Source organism: Neopsephotus bourkii, unplaced genomic scaffold, assembly GCF_033783945.1.
Source record: "Neopsephotus bourkii isolate Nb327-2 ecotype Australia unplaced genomic scaffold, CSIRO-AGI_Nbou_v1 NB_593, whole genome shotgun sequence".
In the NCBI taxonomy this organism is placed as follows: domain Eukaryota; kingdom Metazoa; phylum Chordata; class Aves; order Psittaciformes; family Psittacidae; genus Neopsephotus; species Neopsephotus bourkii.
Window position 1 is genome coordinate 2,230,380 of NW_026901094.1, and position 22,374 is coordinate 2,252,753.

At 44.0% G+C, this 22,374-nt stretch overlaps 1 protein-coding gene across 1 annotated transcript; it reads left to right on the forward strand.

Annotated features, from left to right (window-relative positions):
* Positions 1-1,049: 1,049 nt before the first annotated feature.
* On the forward strand, positions 1,050-21,349 carry PANK4 (pantothenate kinase 4 (inactive)). The gene is made up of 19 exons (XM_061351685.1): positions 1,050-1,291; positions 3,577-3,659; positions 4,008-4,216; positions 6,154-6,337; positions 6,847-6,939; positions 8,109-8,262; positions 9,163-9,344; positions 10,827-10,908; positions 12,000-12,100; positions 13,930-14,085; positions 14,838-14,950; positions 15,418-15,505; positions 16,338-16,489; positions 17,303-17,358; positions 17,880-17,929; positions 19,192-19,299; positions 19,743-19,843; positions 20,307-20,375; positions 20,933-21,349. The coding sequence occupies exons 1-19, from the start codon at positions 1,087-1,089 to the stop codon at positions 21,144-21,146; spliced, it is 2,400 nt and encodes a 799-aa protein (XP_061207669.1). The 5' UTR covers positions 1,050-1,086; the 3' UTR covers positions 21,147-21,349.
* The last annotated feature ends 1,025 nt before the right edge of the window (positions 21,350-22,374 follow it).

A 22,374-nucleotide genomic window follows, 5' to 3' on the forward strand; every position in this document is an offset into this window, starting at 1 on the left:
TTCAGAACCCCTGCAATGCTGCTTTTCACAGCCGTAGCAAACCTTTGCTGTCCCAGTGTGAGACAAAGCCAGAGGCGTGCCTCAGCAACAAGTTATTTGGAAATTCAGAGCCAAGAGACTTGCCAAGCAGGGGTCACCACGAGGGTGAGCTCAGAATTGATGCCGATTCCCAGATCTAAGTAGTTTTGATTAATAAAAGTTTGCTGAGGCACTTAACCATGGAATCCCAGACTGGTTTGGGCTGGAAGGGACCTTAAACCTCCTCCAGCTCCAACCCCTGCCACAGGCAGGCAGGGACCCCTTCCACTGGAGCAGCTTGCTCCAAGCCCCTGTGTCCAACCTGGCCTTGAGCACTGCCAGGGATGGGGCAGCCACAGCTTCTCTGGGCACCCTGTGCCAGCGCCTCAGCACCCTCACAGGGAAGAGCTTCTGCCTAAGAGCTCAGCTCAGTCTCCCCTCCTTAAGTGTAAAGCTATTCCCCTTATCCTGTCCCTAGACATATAAAAAGTACATCTCCAGGTTTCTTGTACCGCCTTTAGGCACTGAAAGCTACTGGCTCCAGAGCAGAGGTGCTCCAGCCCTTGCAGCAGCTCCGGGGCCTCCTCTGGCCTCACTCCATCAGCTCCAGGTCCCTCGTGTTGTGCTATGTTACAATTCGTGTTCCTATGGCGTGCATCAAGTCACAAACACACTGAAGCACAGGGGAATTCAACTCTACAGGTTTGCCCGGCGGGAAGACACGTACGGCTGCTCTGCAGGCAGGAGTCAGCGCGGCTCGGGCCTCGCTGTGCAGGGGTATGAGGAGGCCCCACCGGGTCTCGCAGGCCCTGAGCTGTCCGGTTGGTGTGACACTGTCCAAGCACCGGACGCTGGGTGTCCACGGGCGGTGCCGGTATTCTCCTGCCGCCCTTCTGGATCCGCTCTTCCCTTGCGAACATCCCGATCCCGCCTCCGCTCCCTGCGCCTCCCGGGCTCCCGCCGCTCAACGCTGAGGTAACGCCTCGCGCCGGGCGCACGGGGGAGGGGGCGGGGCCTCGGCGCGCTCCCCGCAAGCGCCTGCCGGCTCGCGCCTCATCCGCATAATCTATGCGGCGGTATCCTTATCATGCAAATGTATGCGCATACATTTGCATACCGATGAGGCCGGGCGAGGAGTGGGTCGCGTTCAAAATGGCGGAGCGGGGCGGGCGAGGTAGCGGCGGTCACGGCAGTTTGGACAAGAGCATCACCCTCCCGCCAGACGAAATCTTCCGCAACCTGGAGAACGCCAAGCGCTTTGCCATAGACATCGGTAACCGGGCCGGGAGCGGCGGGCAACGGCGGGGGGGCGATGGTTGAGGAACGGGCGGCGGCTCTCGCCCGCTGAGGGGACTCACCGGGCCGGGCGGCCCGCGGACGCGGGGCACGCTGGGAGATGGAGTCCCCTGAGGCTGACGGGCTGGTGTAGGTAGCGGCGGGAGAACTAGAGCTACCGGCTGGCAGCGCGGCGAGCGGGGGGCGCGGGGCACGACGGGACCGGGAGTCCCGGCGGGCGGTGGCGGTAAGGGGGAGGCGCGGAGCGGCACTACAAGGCCCAGCATGCCGGCCGGCGGCGGGGTAGAGGCAGCCGGGGCTGTCCTTGGCGGCCCCGGGGAGAGGCCGGGCCGGACGCCCTGAGGAAACAGCGTACTGTCCTGTCAGAAGGGTAACGGGGCCTGGAGCTGGCGGCTCGGTGCGGACCTCCTCGGCCGACCCTGGTAGCTGGCCGCGGCGAGCAGGGCCTGTCACCTGCTCCTCCGTGCTCCCGAAACACACCTTGAAGACGGAGCTGGCAAAGCAGGAGGGGAGTGGGTTGGGACTGTAACAGCCGTTGTCTGTACTTGCGCCCTCAGTCACCCCTTGAAACACCCCATGTCCTGTGCACAACCGGAGAACACAGTATTCCTGGTGTACAACAACCTGCACCAAGGAAGAGCTGGAATAATGCACATCCGAGTGACACTCGAGCACCGCAGCAGGGAGCTGGGCTGTGGTGGGGGCTGGCTGGGCACCCTGTGCTAAGCCTGTTAAGGAGTAGGGATTAGCATTCATTCTGTGGAGAGCAGCAAAGCCAGGTCAGATTCACACCTTTTGCTTCCATTTTATACGTACTAGGTTAGTAGAACTATTTACTAGGAAAACCAGGCAAGTGCTTTTCAGCTACAGTACACTGGTACTGCTGCCAGCCTCCATTAGTCCTCTGATTAATGTTGCTCTGGGGGGTGGAGACTTACTGTATAGTGAGAATATATGCACCATAATACACAGTCTTACATCACAAGTCCACCAGCTCCTTCAGAAGATACTTGTTTTGTGCCTGATAAAATAACAGCTGGATTTGGTCCTTTTTAGGGGTCAGAGTGGAATTAGAGTTGTGGGATTAGTTACAAAGCCTAGTTACATCTCTCAGCTGGTGTTGCAAAGGGATTTAAATGTTCAAAAACCAGGGGAGGAAGTGTAAAGCTGTGCTTTACATACCATTTACCTGGTGATAAATTACTGATGCACATGCGTCATTCTCAGTCTTGTACAGTGAGACATTCCAGCACAAGCTCCACAATTCCTTTAGAGGTTTGGAAGGAAGTTTTTTCCTCATAGGACAGAGCTACTAAATTCAGTTTTCTTAAAAACAAAGCTAAGAAAACCCTCACCTTCAAGCAACGAGCTAGAAAAGAGTTTAGATTTTGTTAACCAGAAACTTTAATGCATTGTCTAGTATGCTGATGTAAGGTCATGAAAGCTTTGCTGCTTTTGATGCTCTTAAGTGTCAGCAATCACAAAGTTGACCTCACTTAAATTTTGCTGGAGAAAGTCTCCATAATTCAAAAATTTGTGTTTATTTGAGCACTATGTAACAGCTGAGAGTACTGTTGCAGGCAAAGCTATAAGCACTATCTGATTGTTAACATGGTCATGCTGCATTTCTTGATGACGCTTGTTTATAAGGCAGAGCATTGGGCCACTGAATTTACTCATCATGTTATGTTGTTCTTTACTGGTGGGACTTCAATTTTAACCCAGTGGTTGGTCATAATTACTGCCTGTCTTGTACAAAGCACGTTCTGCAAGATGTGTGGTAAACTTGCTGAAAGGGGTGACATGCCAAAGACTTGGCAAGAGACAAGTAATGCACACAGACTTAAATTCAGCTACACATTAGGCCTGTAACAACAAGAGATACTGACCACCTGACTGCCTTGTGCTCCTGTTCCAAGAGCAGGCTTGCAAAGTTAGAACTGACCCTCTGTACAGATAAAGGTGGTTATGGTCTGCAGCCCAGGGTATTTTTAATGCAGAGTTAAAATTAAGGGATTCTCTCAAACAGAGAAAAAAGCAGAGCTTTTTTTCTATAGGAAGTACATTCAGAGTTAACCACGCCAAATCAGTTTCTGGACCAGGGTTCTTTGGCTCGCTGCATTTTGCATTTAGCTTAATTATATCTGGCATTAGCTGATGAGATCTTAAAAAACAAGAACCTGTAGATAAAGCAAACATACATAAATTATATCGTTTGCTCTGAGGTGAGACATTAATCATAATTTGTCATCTTATTGACAGGTGGCTCATTAACCAAATTGGCTTATTATTCAACTGTGCAGCACAAAGTGGCTAGAGTGAGATCCTTTGATCATTCTGGAAAGGTGAGAACTGTATCATTCATCAGTTGCATGGGGTTGAATCATGCAAGTGAAGGGCTGGCTTCTCACAGTAGAATACAAGGTTCATCTGAAACTCATCTAGTAACTTGTTCTGTATGAAGCTTTACCTAGAACTTTCTTATGGTTTAAGGATGGTCTTTTGTAATGTCTGTTATTCAGCTTAAGAAGAATTAATATCTGTTGAAACAGCTTGGGATGTTATGTTTTTAATAGCATTAACAGTTTTAAGACAAAGGAAGCACAGAAATTTATGTTCAGTAGTTCAGCATAACCTTGTTTCTCAAGGAAGGCTTCTGAATGATCTATAATAAACTCTTTTCTCTCTTAAAGGACATAGAAAATGAACCGTTGTATGAAATAACTGTTCAGGAGGAAATTACAGCTCGACTTCACTTCATTAAATTTGAAAACACTTACATTGAAACCTGCCTAGATTTCATCAAAGACCATCTTGTCAATACAGAGACAAAAGTCATCAAAGCTACAGGTGGTGGTGCCTATAAATTCAAAGATCTTATTGAGAAGAAATTGGGGTTAAAGTAAGTGGAACTATTTAAACTTAGTTATAGGAGTGTATGATTTCTCTGAGTTTTTAGAAGGCTAACTTGCCACTTTGCCCATCCACCCTCAGAAACCACCCACGCCACAAGATAATGCTATCATGAGCTGACCTAGCAGAGTTGCAGGCACAGAGCCAACAGGCAGGAGCACAGGGTTCAGAAGAAAGTAAAAACAAGAAAGCAAGGTCTTATCACAGCTTGTTTTCTAGAAACGATCCATTTTTAAATTAAATTAATCTATTCTGATAACAGTTTTTAGTTCTCACCTCTCAACTTTTGCAGCACTTCAGTGATAATATCCTGACTATCAGGAGCATGCTTTGGACGTACTTTTAGACTAATGGAGTAGAGATCCAAATGCACAAAACTCACAATGGTATATAAAACAGTAATATTGGAAATCAAGGAGTTAGTAATTTCATTAGTAACAAGAATTTTCACTGTGAATCCTTGATCCATTACTGTGTTTAAGTGTGTCAGACCTTCTACTTAAATTTCAAGGAAGAAATCCACTTGACAACTATTACTATAAGCCAAAATATTATTAGGAAACACTTTTTTCCTGATATACCTAATCTCTGTAATTGCCTAAGCTCTCAAGAGTTCCAAAAGCCTCTTAACATTTTTCTGTGCATGCCCAGAAGTAATTAATATGATACAGCAACTTATTGCATAGCTCCATATAAACTTCATGCAGAAGCATAAGCTTGCAGGAGACTAAAGGGCAGTCTCATGAATCTACAGCCTCATAAAGTTAGAGTTCACACATCTTTATCAAACACCACAAGCTAAAAAGATACCATGGATACAGATAAAAATATCATAATTTATACCAATGTTAAACATTACCTGATGTTACTGCTGAGAACTCCAAGGCTCCTCCCCTACTGCAGTTCCATAACGTACTGTGGTCATCTTTTATACTACTTTTCCAAATTACTTTCTTCTCCTGATAGGCAGGATTCTGTTAACTCTTTTTCAAACCAGCCTGCATCAGTACCTTACTGGCTGGTGCTAAGTATCAGCTAATCAAGTCAAGGAGGCAATTCCCACTTCTCACGTGGGGCACCTGGTCTTTGTTTCTTTGTTTTTTACTTGATCATTACATACTGAATTGGTCCACAGGCCCAAAAAGCAGCACCGTCTCCATCCTGACAAACATTTTATATTAGTTGACATGTATATCTGTGCTTGGTTTGTGTTCTCAACAAGTCTTGTGATATTTCATGTGAGAAATTTACCATGAATCAGTAACAATATATAAGATATAGAAGTTTACAGAAGTCAGTGTTAGCTGACTTAACTACATCATTCACCTTATCGAAATTATGTATCGTATTCCTAAGCTCCGTATTCAGGATATATACTGTTGTGAATCCTATTATTCTTGTAAGAAGTCTTTTTTTGTCTGTGTTTAGCAATCCCAATAGTAGGCCCTCGGAGTCACTTCAGTCTGTCACAGACAAGTGCTGAAATGTTTTTTCCTCTATTGAGAAGGAAGAGGAAGAGTGATAGAAAAGTATTCCGTGTTAGAAAATTGTTTTGTTAGGCTGCTTTCCAGATTAGTTTCCTGACCTACTTTGTTGCAGGGGTGCACATATGCTTGTGCTAGCACCAGGGCACTAAAGAGGCGGTGTAAACAGGCAAACAAGGGAGCAGGATTGTTTTTAATGACAGCATGATTAATGTAAGATTAAAGTTACAGTGTAACTCCAGTCTTGACTTTGGCCGGTGTGTACTGGCATAGAGGATGAACATCAGAACATATGCAGAAGTAGGTTCCATGTTTTAAGAGAGCTGGACTTGCCATGCAGCGTGGGTTACTATCTCCTGTTTGTAAAGCCTTTAAAAACTATTGTTCTAAAAGCAGGGGTGTGACATTTATGTAAGGGTTTTTTTATTCCCTTTCCCCTCAGAGTAGATAAAGAAGATGTAATGACCTGTCTAATTAAAGGATGCAACTTTGTGCTAAGGAACATACCCCATGAAGTGTTTGCATACCAGAAAGATTCAGATACAGAATTCCGATTTCAGACGAATGACCCAAACATTTTTCCTTATTTACTGGTGAATATTGGCTCTGGGGTTTCTATAGTGAAGGTGAGTAGTTGCTAAAATGTTTTATTGTAGAATTTGATAAAGGTGATCTGAAGCATCTTGCTTTTTTAGAGCAGCAGTTGTTTCTAATAATGTTTAGAAAGAAAATTTCTCAATTTCCCTTTCTTACAGAGTTATGAATGCTTTTTCACTCACTCCCATAGTTTCTTTTTAATCACACGTAATTTGGTGTTTAAAAAGTTGTTATATTAACTGATGAGGACAAAAGCTGTCAGATCAAAGTGATTTTTAATATTGGTTTGGTTTGATTCACTATGGAGGAGAGCAAGTTTTATGTCTGTATTTAGGGTTATTGGCCAAGAATTAAATACAAAGATTTCAGGAACTGCTTGTGGTATGAGGAACATGCACTTCCCACCTGATAGTTACACAGTTAAAGAGTTCCACCTACACGAATTCCACTGTTCAAAAAACCCCATGTGTTCTCATATGTAACTGTGTTTATAGTTAAAATAGGACTTTCTAGAAAATCTGCCTTGTTTTATTGACAGGTAGAAACCGAAGACAAATTTGAATGGATTGGAGGGAGCTCAATTGGAGGTGGAACCTTCTGGGGTCTTGGAGCACTGCTTACAAAAACAAAGGTATCAAAGGGTCAGTCTTAAGGGGTGTGGGATTAAATGAAATGCTAAGAGGAAGCTGGAAATGTTGGAATGACAAACTCTGAATAGGAAGAAATAATTATTTTAAATTAGGTTTCTGTTGGAAACCAGAAGTCTAACATCGGAGTACTAAAAAATGAAAAAAATGATGTCTGTCTCTTGAGGTGTTTCACTTTTTATTCGAAGATTTGCTGTCCTGGTGCAGAAACAGAGCAGGCATCTCTGCAATGCTCAGGACAATTTCAATGCTCTCCATAGGTGCCTGTGGTCCCACAGTTAGATAACAAGGCTGAGTCCTTGACTTATGTCCTTATTTTCAAAGGAACCTTTAAATGCAAAAAGATACTAGTAGAATGTAGGGCCAAAAATGATAAGATGATCATCAGTGGCAAAATAATTATCCTGCTTGGGCTTGTCTGCAAGGATGAACACTGTTTGTAGTGCAGAGAACAGCCTCCTCAAAGTGGCCTGTCAATTTTCTGTGCTCTTGTTCAACATGAAATGCACACCTAGTTCCTTCCACATGATCTGCAGAAGAAAAACAGAGAGCACCCAATTACTGCAAAATATCTGGGAACAGGGAGGAGGAATTCTAACTCTCTGTTTTACACTATGGTTTCAGGGGTTCATCACTTCAGTCCCAGCTTGGTGATCTGCCAGAATAAGGCCTGGTTTGGTACTGTTCTGCCTAACTCAGCTCTTAAATCATGCTGCTTTTTCCTGTCTCAAAGATCCATGTGGTTTAAATAGGTGTTCCTAAATGTCAGCAGTGTACAGAAAGCTAAAGTTACATATGCATTAAATAAGAAAATGTCAAAGGGAAGACCCATACTTGCAATAATTTGTTTGGTGCTTTTAAAAGTTAATCTTAAAACATGATAATGTGTGCTCTTAATGCTTTCTGATTTTGCAGAAGAAGAGGATAGGTATGGTTTTCATCATTAAAGGAGCTTCACTTAAGACCAGTCTGTCTGATAAGATAATGGACTTAATTACTATTAGGAATAAGGCACCTTTTGCTGCCAGACTGATTTTAAGACAAGCCCAAATCCCCAGTTTTGGTCAGTAAAGATGCTGCAGAACTCTGGGTTTATGGGCAAGGTTCTCTGTCTGTCCTTGAAAGCTGGAGTAACTCTGCCTTTCATCCTCAGAAATTTGATGAATTGCTGCAACTTGCTTCCAAGGGACAGCACACAAATGTAGACATGCTGGTGAAAGATGTATATGGAGGAGCCTACCAGACCCTGGGCCTAAGTGGAAATCTGATTGCTAGCAGCTTCGGGAAATCTACTACAGCTGATAAAGGTATCAGTGTATAAAAGATCTACTCAAGATTTGGTATAGATTAATTACTTTATATTTCCTGGATTTGCTGCTTGTGCTAGGTTCAACACTTAAATGGATGGAAAACCAGTTGCCAGCTTCATCAGCATAAACATACCTTGCCTTAGCCATTTCCACATGCTGGGCTGAGAGGGGACTTGGAGCACTGCTTGTGTTGCTCAGTTACTTGGAGTCATCGTTCAAAACTAATAAGGAGAAGAAATGCCACCATCTCCTCTGGCCCTTGGGAATCTGCTGTTCATAATGATCTAACAAGTAGAGCTGGAAAATAACCACCACTCCTTTTCATCATCTTGCCTACATGTGTTTTGCCTGCACAGTATTTTACTTGCTAAATCACATTTCAGTTTTGGATTGCATAATTTTAGTCAAACAAGAAAAATAGTTCTCTAGTTAGCCTACTGGGAATTCATTCCTGTGGGAAATACATGTGGCTTTCTTGGTCCAGAAAAGGACCCATGGCAGTGATTTACTGTCATTTGCAATTTCATTTGCATTATTATTTGCTGCAGTGCATCTCAGGTCAAGCTGGATGGATGAACCATCATCTGTGGTTCCTAGAGAGAAGAAATTGAGCTCTTGCCATTGCTGTTGGCCTTTCAAGCAGGTTTCTTTCAAGCAATGTTTAACAGAGGCTTAGAGTCTTTTACATGATATCTTCACTCAAATATAAACTCCTTGTTGTTTGAAGTACTTTTTAATAAGAGATGTTTTGGGGACGTGAGCACCTTTCCATACACATAGAGACTGGTCACGCTGGGTATTTTTTCCTCCACCTGTAGGCTCTCTGTTAGAGAAGTACAGTCTACCTGAGGATTCTTCATCTGTGTTTCAATTAGTTTACTATTTCTTTCCTTTAAGAATTTTCTAAAGAAGATATGGCAAAAAGTTTACTACATATGATCAGCAATGACATTGGTCAGCTCGCCTGCCTCTACGCCAAACTCCATAACTTAGAGAAGATATATTTTGGAGGATTCTTTATTCGAGGTCACCCTGTTACTATGCGCACAATAACCTACAGTATCAACTTCTTCTCCAAGGTAATGAAGCAGAGATTTTCCTGATAGCAAAGTCACAATTTTAGTTATCTTTCTAGGTTGTTGGGGGACTTTAATAAATGGAATTGCACATAAAGTAAGCTTAGAGGGCTGCTGGTTAGGTAGGCAAGTAGGGCTATAAAGATCTGTTGTGGGAGGGGTAAAATCAATGTGAAATGTCTGGGAGTTCTGTCTGGCCTCTCTTTCTCTCCCTCCCTCTCTCTCTGTATTAGTTTTTGACTGACAGACTGTCTTGCAGCTGCCAAGTAATGAGTTTTCACTATTCTCTTCATAGCTACCATTGTTATTCAATTCCTCTTGCTGACTTGCATCTATTTCTTTTCACCCCCTAGGCTATACAATGTGGGATAGTTCTGCTGAGATAGTATCAGTGCAGGGGTTTGTTGTTTGTTGTTCAGAAACACCCAAAACCCCCAGAACAACTGAGCCATAGTTCTTTACAGGTTTTGAAGATGTGGAAAATGCTGAAGATTTTTCACTAGAAAAACTGGCAAGTCCAGAAGCTCACTTAGTGGTTCTTACAGGGAGATTAGTTCTGCACTTTTGTAATTTGACAGAATAGGCAACACCATTTTTTATTCTCTTCTCAATGCTTTGGGCAAGAGACTCCTGTATGCTGCTTTTTCCCCGCCTTTATTTTGCCATTGTGGTCCCTTTCTGTAAAACTGTTGGGTTTCAAGAGAACTATTGCAAAACTGCAGCTTTAGATGCTTATAAGAACAGCTTCATCTGTTTAATGATTCAAATCACAATCTCTCCAGGAATTATAGCTGACCTCAGTGTTAGCTGTTGTTACAGCGGCTGCTGCAGATGTAGTCAGCTCTCCTGCAGAGAAGGCAATGTCTCACCCAGCCCTGCCTAGGAAAGCTAAGGGACCCTGCTGCTAGGATGGAGGGTGTTCTTAGTCTCCCTAACATTCACGTATTATATTAACAATTAAATGAATTTGATGGGGGAAATGCTTGTCTATGGGTAATATACAGAGTATCTGCATGTTGTTGAACAGCAGTGTAATGAAACAAAAGTAACGAGCAATGTCTCAAATGTGTACAGTGCACAGTGGCACACACTTAGTTTGGTGACCTAGAAATCAGATGACCTGATATTGCCAGCCTGTTCAAGCAAGAGGATTTGAATATTCATGGAGTGATGCAGTGGTCTTTCCTAGTGAAGGCACTGGCTTCCCTCTGCTTCTGTGGTTGTGCAGGCTTAGGATACGCACCACTTCTGCATGTATTTTTTTTCCCAGCTGTTTAATAACTGTGGAATGATGTTTGTAAGCAGTTCCTCCTGAAGCTGTGTTTCAGAAGCACCATTAAAGTTACTGAATGTATTAGAATGTAGCACAAATTAATATTACCATCTTCTAGTTGTTTCTATTAAATTTAAGTGTAAAACTAGTGACAAAGAAGTACATATTAGCCAGCAGGGACCATCCAATTGCAATGTTTCATATTGTGGCAGGGAGAGGTTCAGGCATTGTTCCTGAGACATGAAGGCTACCTGGGAGCCATTGGGGCATTTTTAAAAGGAGCTGAACAAGACAGTAAGTACAGCACTGCTCTGTTCTGTATATGCTGTGTTCTGAAATGTCAGTGTAATGTCCAAGTTTCTCTTAAGAGGCTGCATGTAAGTTATTGCCCAAATAAATACATTTGACACTAATAAACACAGATGCTGGGCTTTGGTTTTATATATTCTGGCAGGGACATCTTAATTTCTCACCGTTTCTCCTGCTCAGCTTTGAGAAGCCTGCAGGATTTCTGCAGGGAGCACTCGTAACTAAATCAAGTTGGGGAAATGTTTCTGAGAACTTTCCTCCTCTTTAAGAGGCCAGCTGCTGAATTCAGTTAATGCAGTGAAGAAGACTGTGTTCCTTTGAGAGAGAAAAGCCTCACACATTTATGAAGGATGAGACACTTCTGTCCAGCATTCTTTGGGTGTAGGGTGCTTTGGCTGAATTCTGCCATTTGTCTTTTCTTTATTTCTTGCTGATGCACAAGCAAGCCAGTAAGGATATTAGTTAGAGTGGAACACAGAGAGGTTGTTAATGGTACTTAGTAAGTATCAAATATACCTTAGAATAATGGATGTGGAATAATTTTCATACTCATTTTGTAGGTATGGGCAAGGAACCAGCTACTGAGGAATTACATACGTTGCTTTTGCAGCATATACTGTATATATCAAGTTGATTAAACTTCTTCTCATTTCTAAAAAGTTTTTAGAAGTAACTTTAGTGTTTGTCTGGAACTTACATTGTGCTTTAGTGATTATATTTTGTTAATACTGGATCTAGATTTAGAAACAAGATATCATGATCAGCAATAGAGCTTTGAAGGCATGCTGGTTATAGCCCTTAATTGCAAGGGAAGGGGGTTAAAAAAAAGAATGATTTTACAACTATTGTCTTATGTCTCATTCAGGTTGAAGCTCTTCAGAGCTAGGTAATGCACTGAGTGGTTGAAACGTTTCTTTTGAGGGTTGGAGGGGAAATTGTTTACTTACAAAGACAAGGGAAGATGGCTTTGGTAGAGAGGCACCTTCTCTGAAGGGATGCTAGCTCTAGACTCGCTCATGGGAGTATTCTCAGTTTTCTTTTCAGATTATGTGTGTTTCTGTCTTTCTCTTTTCTAGATCCAAATCAGTATAGCTGGGGAGAGAATTACGCTGGGAGTTCTGGTCTTATGAGCACATCCCCTGATGTTTACCCTATGCAGAGAACAAGGAGTGGTACAGTATGTGGTTGTCTTTTCTAGAACTAAGTGCTTTCTCTTAGTAATGGTTATTTGAAAACAGATGGTTATTCTCAAGCTGGTTGCTTCCTGCCACTGTGGCTACTTTTTGCCGAAAGAAGTGGTTAATATGGTGTCTTGTATTGTGTGATGTTGTCTTGTGTGATGGTTTGTTGTAATGTCTCATAAAAACAGATGGTGGCTGCTGCTTTGTCTTGGTGTCCTTCGCCAAAGTGGGGTGGGGGGGGAACATTCATCTCTTACTGTTTCTCTGAAGTAGCTGAAATATTGTGCTTCAGAATTTTGAATCCAATGTTCCCCTGTCTTTAAGCAGCTTTTATTTACTTCCTATGCGAAGAGAAATGTATAATTGGACAGAAGAGCATGAGCCCAGTCATCTCTTAAGCACACTGACAATACAGTAATTCCGATTGCACAGTGAAACTGGCATCCAGTAAGCACCCAGAAAATACCTTCAGGTTCTTAAACCATTCTAATACGTCATCTACTGAAGTGCTTTTGAAAGGAGCTAGAATAGTGGAGCTCATTGTTTTACTGTGTTACCAGTCTGCATGTCAGTGTTTTTCATGTCAGTCTCCTCAATCAATGATTTATCTCTTTCCAGTTTTCAGGAATTGGTTTCCTTGCTATAGGGAATGGGGTGGGAGAAGCAGGTCTTGGCTTTGGTTCATTGTTTTCTGTTAGTTGCTCAGCTTTTTTGGGCATGAAGACGAGGTGCAGAGCTCTTACTGAATGGTTTCCCATAAGTCCACTATGAGCTGCAGATGATGGATTTTGTGGGTTCTGCCTGTATGTAAAAACGTCTAGTTTTCAGCCCTGCCATAACTGAAATTGGGTTAATAAATTTGTGGATTACAAGTGTGACCAAAAACTAACACCCCCATCCTTCTTAATGAGAAAATGTATTACAGATTTTAAAAGCATTTATGCAGATGTAATGATCTGTTGTTTATCAAGCCTTTCCTCTGTGAGAGATGATATTTATTCATGCTGGCAGTGGTACAAGAGTGTCAAACCAGCTGTAATGTGCTGTCCACAGCTGCCCCATTTTGAATTCTTCTATTGCTTGGCACTCATTTTGTTCACATAAAGTGGGATCTCTTTGCAACAGTCACAGTTCAGAAATGTCCACTTTCCAGCAGTTGAATTAATACTGAAGACACTTGTTCTATAACAGCCACTTTAGTGTGTGTGCACAAAGACCTGTCACTTTGTGGGCTTTAATCTTTACTTAGGCTGAGTGTTTCTGTTGGCAGATGCAATGTGATTAGGTAGTTGTTTAAAGTACAGATAAACGTGCTCAGGTTTTTTCAGATGCAAGAAATAAGGCACACTTTCTGTACAGAGCTGTGTAACTATGCATATTTCACATTAAATTAATCTCTGTCCTTAGAAATCTGATCCCAAGCATTGTTTTCACAAGACATGAGGAAAAGTTTTGGGGACTTACCAGGACTCTGAAAGGGAAGTTGTGAAGCAACATAGCAGCATTCCTTTACAAATAATCCTGTGCTCAGCTCTTTGTGCTCCTTGAACTTGATAGCCCAGCAGATCTGGGGAGGAAGGGAAGGCAAATAATAAACTAGAGGGCCTCTAGTAAGTTTTCTGTCTGAAGCTTTGATAATCTCCATCTGCAGGATGGGCACAGATAAATAATCCATGCAGGGGATGGATTATTTATGGTGACATAAAGTTGTCTGCAAACCTGTCGCTCTCAGCTGTGGATGGACTTCTGTAGCCCTTGTACAAATAAACCTGTTATGAGTCTATTTTTGAGTAAGTCCTAACAAATCTCTCATTTTTTCACCTAGTTTGACATGCTTGAAATGGATAGGTTGGAGAGACCGCTTGTGAACCTGCCACTGTTGAAAGACCCATCGACCTATATTCCAGACACTGTTGACCTCACAGATGATGCCATGGCCAGAAAATACTGGCTCACCTGCTTTGAGGAGTCTCTGGATGGGGTAAATATCACAGACAGTCATATGTGTGAGTGACTCAAATATTTAGTACATAAATCTTCTGTGGACCAACATGTTAACCCTGCAGAATACACCTGCTGCGTCAAACCTGTTGTGTAAAGGTTTGTATTCTCTATTCTCTGGTGGTGCTTTTAAAACATCTCTCTTAAATGACACCATCTCTTCATACAGAGCTGGCAAGCACGATGGTCAGCCCATCAAAGGCCAGAAAGGCCAAGCGTTAGGGCCTTGGCCCTAATCAGGCGTGAGATATTGCGTCTGCATTGTAAAACCGATTCAGTCAGTGCCTGCTAGTATTTAAGAGCTGTTCATGCTTAATAAACAAATCCAAATCAGAAACTTCATGAGTGAGTGTCAGGAGGAAAAGGGCTGGGAAAAACCCGTACTGCAGTAAAGACACAATGGGTTAATGCAGGCTGTTAAATTCCTGCCTGTTTCTCCTTTTATGTGTGTGTGCACATTATTTCCCTCCCCTCATGTAAGTAAATTGTGCTTAATTTCTGAAAGTACAGTCTTGAAAATGAAATCCTTTGGGAAGACAGGAGATACTCAAAATTAACTATTCTTTGGTGGCTGGAATAAAGGAAAGCTGGAAGATGCTGTGTGGGAGGGACTAGATATATGCAGGCACTGAAAAGCAGATGGAGGGGTTATTTCTCAGGCTAAACTTCAGATCAGTTACATGGAGGAAGAGTTCATGTGGTAACTTGTGTCTTGCCTTGTTTCCCTGCTAGGTGGCAAAGCGTGCTGCAGCCAGCCAGCCAGACTCCATGGATGCTCTGGAGAGAGCCGAAAAGTTCCGGCAGAAGTACTGGAACAAGCTGCAGACACTCAGGCAGCAGCCCTTGTAAGTGCCTCTGTGTTCCCTTTTCATTGCTTGCTAGTTGTTTCAAGCAGAGCAAACTAAAAGCTAACTAAAAACTAACTAAAAGCTGCTTAGGTTACAAAGCAGAGCAGGCTGAAGGCTTTAAGACGGTAATGTGCCAAACATCAGGTCTCATATGTTGGAATGTCATGGGAAAATTAGATGGTTTTATATTTAAAATTTTATTATTTAAAATTGCTACCTGCTTATTGAACATGGCAGCATGTTAATGTTGTGTGTCCAGTGTCCAGCTTTGCTCTGAACATCTTCCCTCTCTGTATTTAAGTGAACTGCACAGCAGATTTGCCACTTAGAGGCAGTGTTTAGCATGTGTGGAATGTAAAGACTTTGAAGTGCTTGTGTGATGTGCAGTGACTTATGGAGGACAGAGAAGAGTTTTCTTTCTGCACAAGTAGTTGATCTTTTTTCCCCCTTCTTCCCCTTTAAAGTGCCTATGGTACCTTAACAGTTAGAAGCCTTCTGGATACAAGGGAACACTGTTTAAACGAGTTCAATTTTCCGGATCCCTATTCAAAGGTAAGCTGTTCCTCCTTTACAGGGTGGACAACATCGAGTTCAAGACACTTTTTCCATACCCTGAAACTTCGTGTAAGTCATGGCTTGGGGAGGGGGGGGGTCAGTAACTGGCTAACTTGCAACAGCTTTAATCAGCTGCTGGTTGTCACTCAGGAGAAGCAGTGGTAATGGGATATAATACCCTGGACTTTCAACATGCGCATGGGAGGGTAACACTAACCATAAAAATTACCAGCTTCCATTGTCTGATACTGCTGAGAAGAGAATTGGTGTTGGTCCTGTTCTGATGAGTGTGTGGTGTCTGTGTCAGCTACCAGTGTAACCAGCTCCTCCCCGAGGAGGTGTTCCCATCAGTTTAGAACTGGGGAAGCTGGGAAGATAACTGGCTGTGTAACCCTGATCCCACTGGAGGAAAAATTCAGGAGCTTCTTAACATCTGGGATAATGAAACTCCTGATGCAGCAATCAGATCTCCAGTGTTTGTGAACCAGGCAGTGCTGAGCCTGCTCGTGGTAATTACCTGGGTTTGATGGGTCATGGCACTGCAAAAGTCCCTTTGTGTGCCCACTCTCCAGTCCCCAACCTGCTCAAGATCTATTACACCTGAACTTCTTAAGCAAAGTAATTCTTGGGCAGCACTAACAAAGCTTTTTGTTAGAATCCCAGGAAACTTTTTTCTGGATACCAAGCATGCTAATAACAGTAACTTGTTGGTCCATTAGAGGCCATGAACGTAGAGGACAATGCTTGAGCGTGGTCTTGGCACCGAGACAACCAGTGATGGGTAAGAAGTTCTTGTCTATAAATCCAGTGTTTCATGTCTTTCTTACAGATAAAGCAGAAAGAAAATGGCATAGCCTTAAAATGTTTCCACAGCGTAATCGAGTCTTTGGATTCATTAGACTGGGAGGAGAGGCAGTTTGCTCTGGTGAAAGGACTTCTTGCTGGGAATGTCTTTGACTGGGGAGCAAAAGCAGTCTCAGAGTAGGTGTTCAATGTTTCAAAATGTTTTAAAAGCACCCTGTAAGATTCAGAATATCCAATTGCTCTTTTTTCTGTAGAGAATTAAGTGCACTGCTCTCATTGTAGCTTGTATTAAACCTGCATCAAGTGGTGGCTGTTGCTTTACAAGTGTGTGAGGAATCTCACTTCTAGAGCTTTCTTTTGGGGGGGCTGATAGTACAGATCCAAGAGCCTTTAAGGAAGGAACTGAGAGATACCGAGTTAAATGTCATTTAGTGCTGGATTCAAGGAACTTCTTGAGACTGAACTGACAAGCAGTGCTCACGTGCTGTAATGCTTGTACTGACAGCTTAGAACCAGTCACCTCACTGTGGAAACCCTCCTCACCACCCACATGTCTGGGGCTACTTTACTGTCAGTTCCTGGCAGTAACTTTGAAAACCTGGGTCTGGTTATTTTAATCCCTTTTTGTGCCACACCGGTACAGCTTCAAAAACTCTTCAGAGCAGACTTCGTCACTGAGACTTTAGGCTATGACTCCGTTTTATGGTGGGCTGCAGACCAAAAGGTGTCTTTTGTGCCTGTAGTTTGGTGCCTGCAAACATCTGGGTGTTAAATTAGAGTTCTTATGCCAAAAGAAACCAGCTTCAGTAATACACATCTGAGCCTTTTGTTTTTAAACCAAGCACAAAGTATCCGTTTCCCACTCACTGGACCTGTCTACACTCCCCATTATAACCAGTCAGATTGCTGACCACCTCCTAAGGAAACGTTCGAGCTGTATTTGAGATGAAGCTGCTTAACTGCGTACCCTTTATTTCCCCTCTGATGCAGCGTTCTGGAATCTGAGCCACAGTTTGGATTTGAAGAAGCCAAGTCAAAGCTACAAGGTAAAGGGAGATGTGTGGCAGTGGCTGGCACTGGGTGTTGTGTGTCTGGGTTTATTGTGGCAGGAAACCTCAGCACTCGCTGGGGTGACCTGGAGCACAGGCTGCAGAGTTTGAGTGGAAACTTCCTGTCTGTGTGCCAAAGGAATTGAGTCTGAAAAGCTCTCCTTGAACCAAGGCCTGAGCTGCACAAATACTCAGGATGTCTTTGCTATTGTCATAACTTCTAACCCATGCGGGGAGATGGTGTCCTGGGAGCACAACACCGTCCACCCAGGATGAATCCTCACACAGCCAACCTGCCTGACTTCATTGCTTTGTTAGGAAAAGTCCCTTTCAAGACTGCTCCAGTTGGGCTCTTCCCTGAATTCAGAGCTCTGGAACTCTTCATTTAACATTCAGGAAGCCTGAGCTCAAGTGCTTTAATGTTTAAACACCTGGAAAGAGCCACCTCCTGTTTTCATAGCATGCAGAATTCCTCTTTGCCTGAAAGCCACACTAACACCATCTTGTCTATGACACAGAACGTCCCTGGCTACAAGATTCCTACAACCAGTGGCTGGAGCGACTGAAGGTATGGCACACAATCGTTACTAACCATGAGTAATTAAATACATTCATCATAAACCCACCTTACTAATCTTGGGCTTTAACAGAACCCTCTTCAGACAACCCCGAATACATTCTGGTAACCCAACACCAGGAACTCAGCAGCCATACCATAAAGAAAGGAATAAAGGGGATTAGTCTGACGCTTCATCACTTACCAGGTTTCTTAGCTGAATTCCTTCAGGTTCTTCAGTGTTTGGAACCCAGCTGCTCTCAGAGCGGTTCCACAGGAACCGCGTTGTGCCCCTGCTTTATAAAGACATTTATTTCTCTACATCTAGACCCAAAACTTTGAACACTGGGCCCAAAGGTAACATTTGGCTTGTTACTCTGGCTGAGTAGCCAGCCTAAGTAGGAGCTTGCTGAAGGCAATTAACTTGCCAGTTAGCAAGGCCCTTTCTGCCCCATGTGATCTCTATTGCTGCTTCATTAGGGTTAATTGAAAAGCTTTTGTATCTTTGTGTAAATCCCTGTGGGCAATGGGAGCCGAAGCTTTGCTGTGAGCTGATCATTCAACCTCCTTGCATCTTAAACCAGAACCTGCCAGCCCCTCCCGTGTAACAAACCCTGGCAGCTGAGGAACGCCAGGCACGGTCCTGACAGGGCTTTATCAGGAACTAAGCATTGCCCACTATGACATTTCTGCTGTTGGTGTGAACTGGAGGGAGCCGAGTTTATAATGTCAGATTGAGAACTGATGGAAAGGTTAATGGAGGAGAGGGAATCTCTTTGCATTTGAGGATGTCAGTGCCCGCAGCAGCACATCCTGCCCTTTCGTGGCAGAGGGAATCCTGTCACCCTACAGCAGGATAGCTTAAAACAGCCACTGAGGTAGGTGCACCCTGATGACCACCCCACTCACACCAGCAGCCACCCATGCTGCTGCTGCTCCTCCTCCAGCCTCCAAGGATGCTCCTGTTCAGAGCTGCTGTCTTTAATTCCAGTGCAGGTTATATGAATGGGGGTTGAAGGGCCTCTCAAAGAAATCAGAGTTACTGAAGGCTGCTTTAAATTACTGTGCAAAGACACCATCAGGAAACTTAGTTTCCCCTGAGACTGAGGGTAGGTGGAGTTCTGATGAGTTGTGCTGCTGCTAGAGAACCACAATGGCCAAGTGGCTGAGGCTATAAAATGTGGGGTCTTAAAGTGAGTAGCTGTAAATAACACAGACTGTGCACTGAAATGAGCTGTGAACTCAACCCTCACTATGTTGGTTTTCTCTTTCAGGAGGGTCCCCCTCATAAATGTGCCTTAATTTTCGCAGATAACAGTGGAATAGACATAATTTTAGGAGTCTTTCCTTTTGTCAGAGAGCTCCTTTCTAGAGGGACAGAGGTAAGTGGGTTTCATTGTGAATTCACTGTGTAACAGAGCTTTGGTAATTGCCAACTGCCCACCTGCAGTACTCTTGACCAGACTGGCTCCTGGCATCAAAACTGGGACTAATCCCAACCCCTGGAACTCCAAAGCTACAAGAAAGGTGGAGAGGGGCTTGGGACAAGGGCCTGTAGGGACAGGCCAAGGGGAATGGCTTGAACCTGCCTGAGGGGAGACTGAGCTGAGCTCTTAGGCAGAAGCTCTTCCCTGTGAGGGTGCAGAGGGTCGTAAGTCCCAAAATAGAAGTTAACTGAGGAGAATGAGCTGTGGGGCTCCTGCCTTCCTCTTTGCATTTCCTCTTCTGTACAGTAAGTCAGGGCACAATGACTTAAACAGACAAGCAGCTCTGCCACCACACGTGCACTGCACTAACCAGTGGACTCTTCTGGACCCTGCCTCAGGTTATACTGGCCTGTAACTCTGGCCCTGCCCTGAACGATGTCACCTACAGCGAATCCCTGATCGTGACTGAGCGGATAGCAGCAATGGATCCCATCATTCAGTAAGCACATTCCCAGCCTTCATTGTGCATTGAACAGTACAGAGAAGGGAAAAGCAAGTTCCTTGTCACATATTTAGCTGTGTTTATTTGTGTCTGAAATCTGGAAGCCAGGGCAGGACTTGTACTTTCATTAAGGTGAACAATTTACAGATCAGGTCTTTATTAACAACCCATAATTGTATTTCTTGTCTCTGTCTTCCCTGGTGAGCACTGGAGCTGCTAAAACGTGAATCTATGTTAGAAAGAACAGAGGCAAATGCAGAGATGTCACGTACAGAGTAGCCCTGTGGAAGATACGCAGCTGACCAAATAAGCCTTTTGTTGAAAGAAGCGTTGTGTTCCCTGCTGGAACCCTAGCAGGGAAAGAAGCCTTTGCAGAGCAGCCTCAGGCAGTTCTTGTCATTGGCTTAGTACCAGATATCCGTGACGTTTAATGGTTTTGTCTTTGTCTTTCTTCTTCAAGATCTGCCCTGAAGGAGGAGAAGCTGCTCTTGGTTCAGACGGGTTCGAGTTCTCCGTGCCTAGATCTCAGGTATGTTGGCAAAGTCCCCATCTGTTCTTTGTCTCCATCAGCTGCAGAATGTTCTGACACTCAGCACTGGAGGATCACAGCCACCCTTCCTGTTAGGAATCACCTCCACACAACCAGTGTGTAACATTGCTTACTCTGGATTTACAGACTTGTGGTACTGATCAGCCCTTCCTCGTTGTTGGGTATCTGCCTTATCATGGTGTGTTGAGCAGTGACACGCAGCCATGGTCAGGAGCAGCTCAGTTAAATGCAGCACATGGCCAGGAAATCCCCTTGAGCACAGGCAGTGTTCCATGTTGTTAACCTGGTTATTCTCAATTCAGTTCTCTGGGGAACAAAACTTCCCTGCATGTTTCCTGGGAAGTCCCAAATGTGCTGGGGATGGCGCTTTACAACTCCACTTCAGTCTCATTGCTTTTAAGTGTTCCTGTTTATTGGCATCAGTAATTCCAGCTGAAAAGCCGTATCCCACCACACTGTATGTCGGAGCCCTTAGAACCGCCCGTCTCTGCCTTGCGGCACGTTAAGGTCTGTTCCTAACCAGAGCTCTCCTTCAGCCGTCTGGACCAAGGCTTGGCTGTGCTGGTGCGGGAGCGCAAGACAGACCTGGTCATCATCGAGGGCATGGGCCGCGCCATCCACACCAACTACTGCGCGGCGTTCAAGTGCGAGAGCCTCAAGCTGGCTGTGATCAAGAACTCGTGGCTCGCTGACCGCCTGGGGGGCAAGATCTTCAGCGTCATCTTTAAGTACGAGGTGCCGTGTCAATGATGGGGCCGGCCCGCAGCGCCGCCGCGGCAGCAGCACGGACTTGCACTAGTTTTACTTCAACTGTAAAGAATGTATTTTTATTACAACAGGGAAAAGAGTTCATAGGAAATTCCGTATTTATATTGTGCTTTTGTGACTTAAAAAGCAACAATATGATTCACTCTATAGTATCCACCCCCAAATATATATATGTATATCACTCATTGTTTATTTTGGTAAGTGTTTATTTTCATGCTGCAGTATTTGTGATGGAAAGACTTTATTTTTTTGTTCTGTGAGACATTCATATAGAAATATATTTAAATGTCAACAAAACCTTTTTTTATACATCTCTGCCTACTCTGCCCCGAGGACATGGCACACACCAAGTGGTTCTAAAGAGCTAAGTCAGTCTGACACTGCATTTCCTGTGTCAGCTTTTAAACTTAGTTCAAGTGTTTCACGCTCTTTGCAGTTAAGTTGACTGAAGGACTGATCCACCTTCTAACCTAAGAAGCATCACTTCAGCTGTGTTTAAAACAGAGTTGTCCTGATCTGGGCTAACTGGACAGCACTGGTTTACCACCAGTTGGAAGAACCCGTAGCTCCTGTTGCTTTCCCTGTTTGTTCTTGTTACCAGTTGGGGTGGGAGGGGAATTCTGCAACTACATGAAATTACTCAGCCATAGTTTGATGAAGTTTAGTCTTACTAAGTTACCCTCAAAGTGAATGTGAAGTGCTCTGTTGAGGAGCACCCAGCTGTCCTCCTGTTGGAGGCACATTAGGTTCTGTTGCCTTCAGTTATTTAATGCTGGGATGGGTAGGAGTTAGTCTCTTGGTTCCTGCAGTGCAGTTAAAGCCATTCCCAAGTATCTGAATTTGCCTTCTTTGCCCCTCCGTGGGCTGTGCAGTACCTAAATGGAGTAATTTAACCATGAGCTTTGCATCAGCCATTCCAGCTGTGAATGGGAGAACTGGGTAATACACAGCTGAGCCAGCTGCTCCCTTTGAGTCCCAAAGATTCTGCTTTGCAAGCAAGAGGCTAATGCCCAGTGCCCACAGCCTCACCCTTCCCTGGGGAACTTGTACTTCAGTTCACCCATAACCAGGCTTCACACTCTGGTACTGCTGGATTCCAACCTTCAGTCTTCCTCAGTAGTTCTTGACCAGGTAAACTGTTAACCCTCTGTGGGTGAGCAGTGAAACCCATCCCTAATGGGAACCAGCCAAGGACGAGTCCACATCTGGC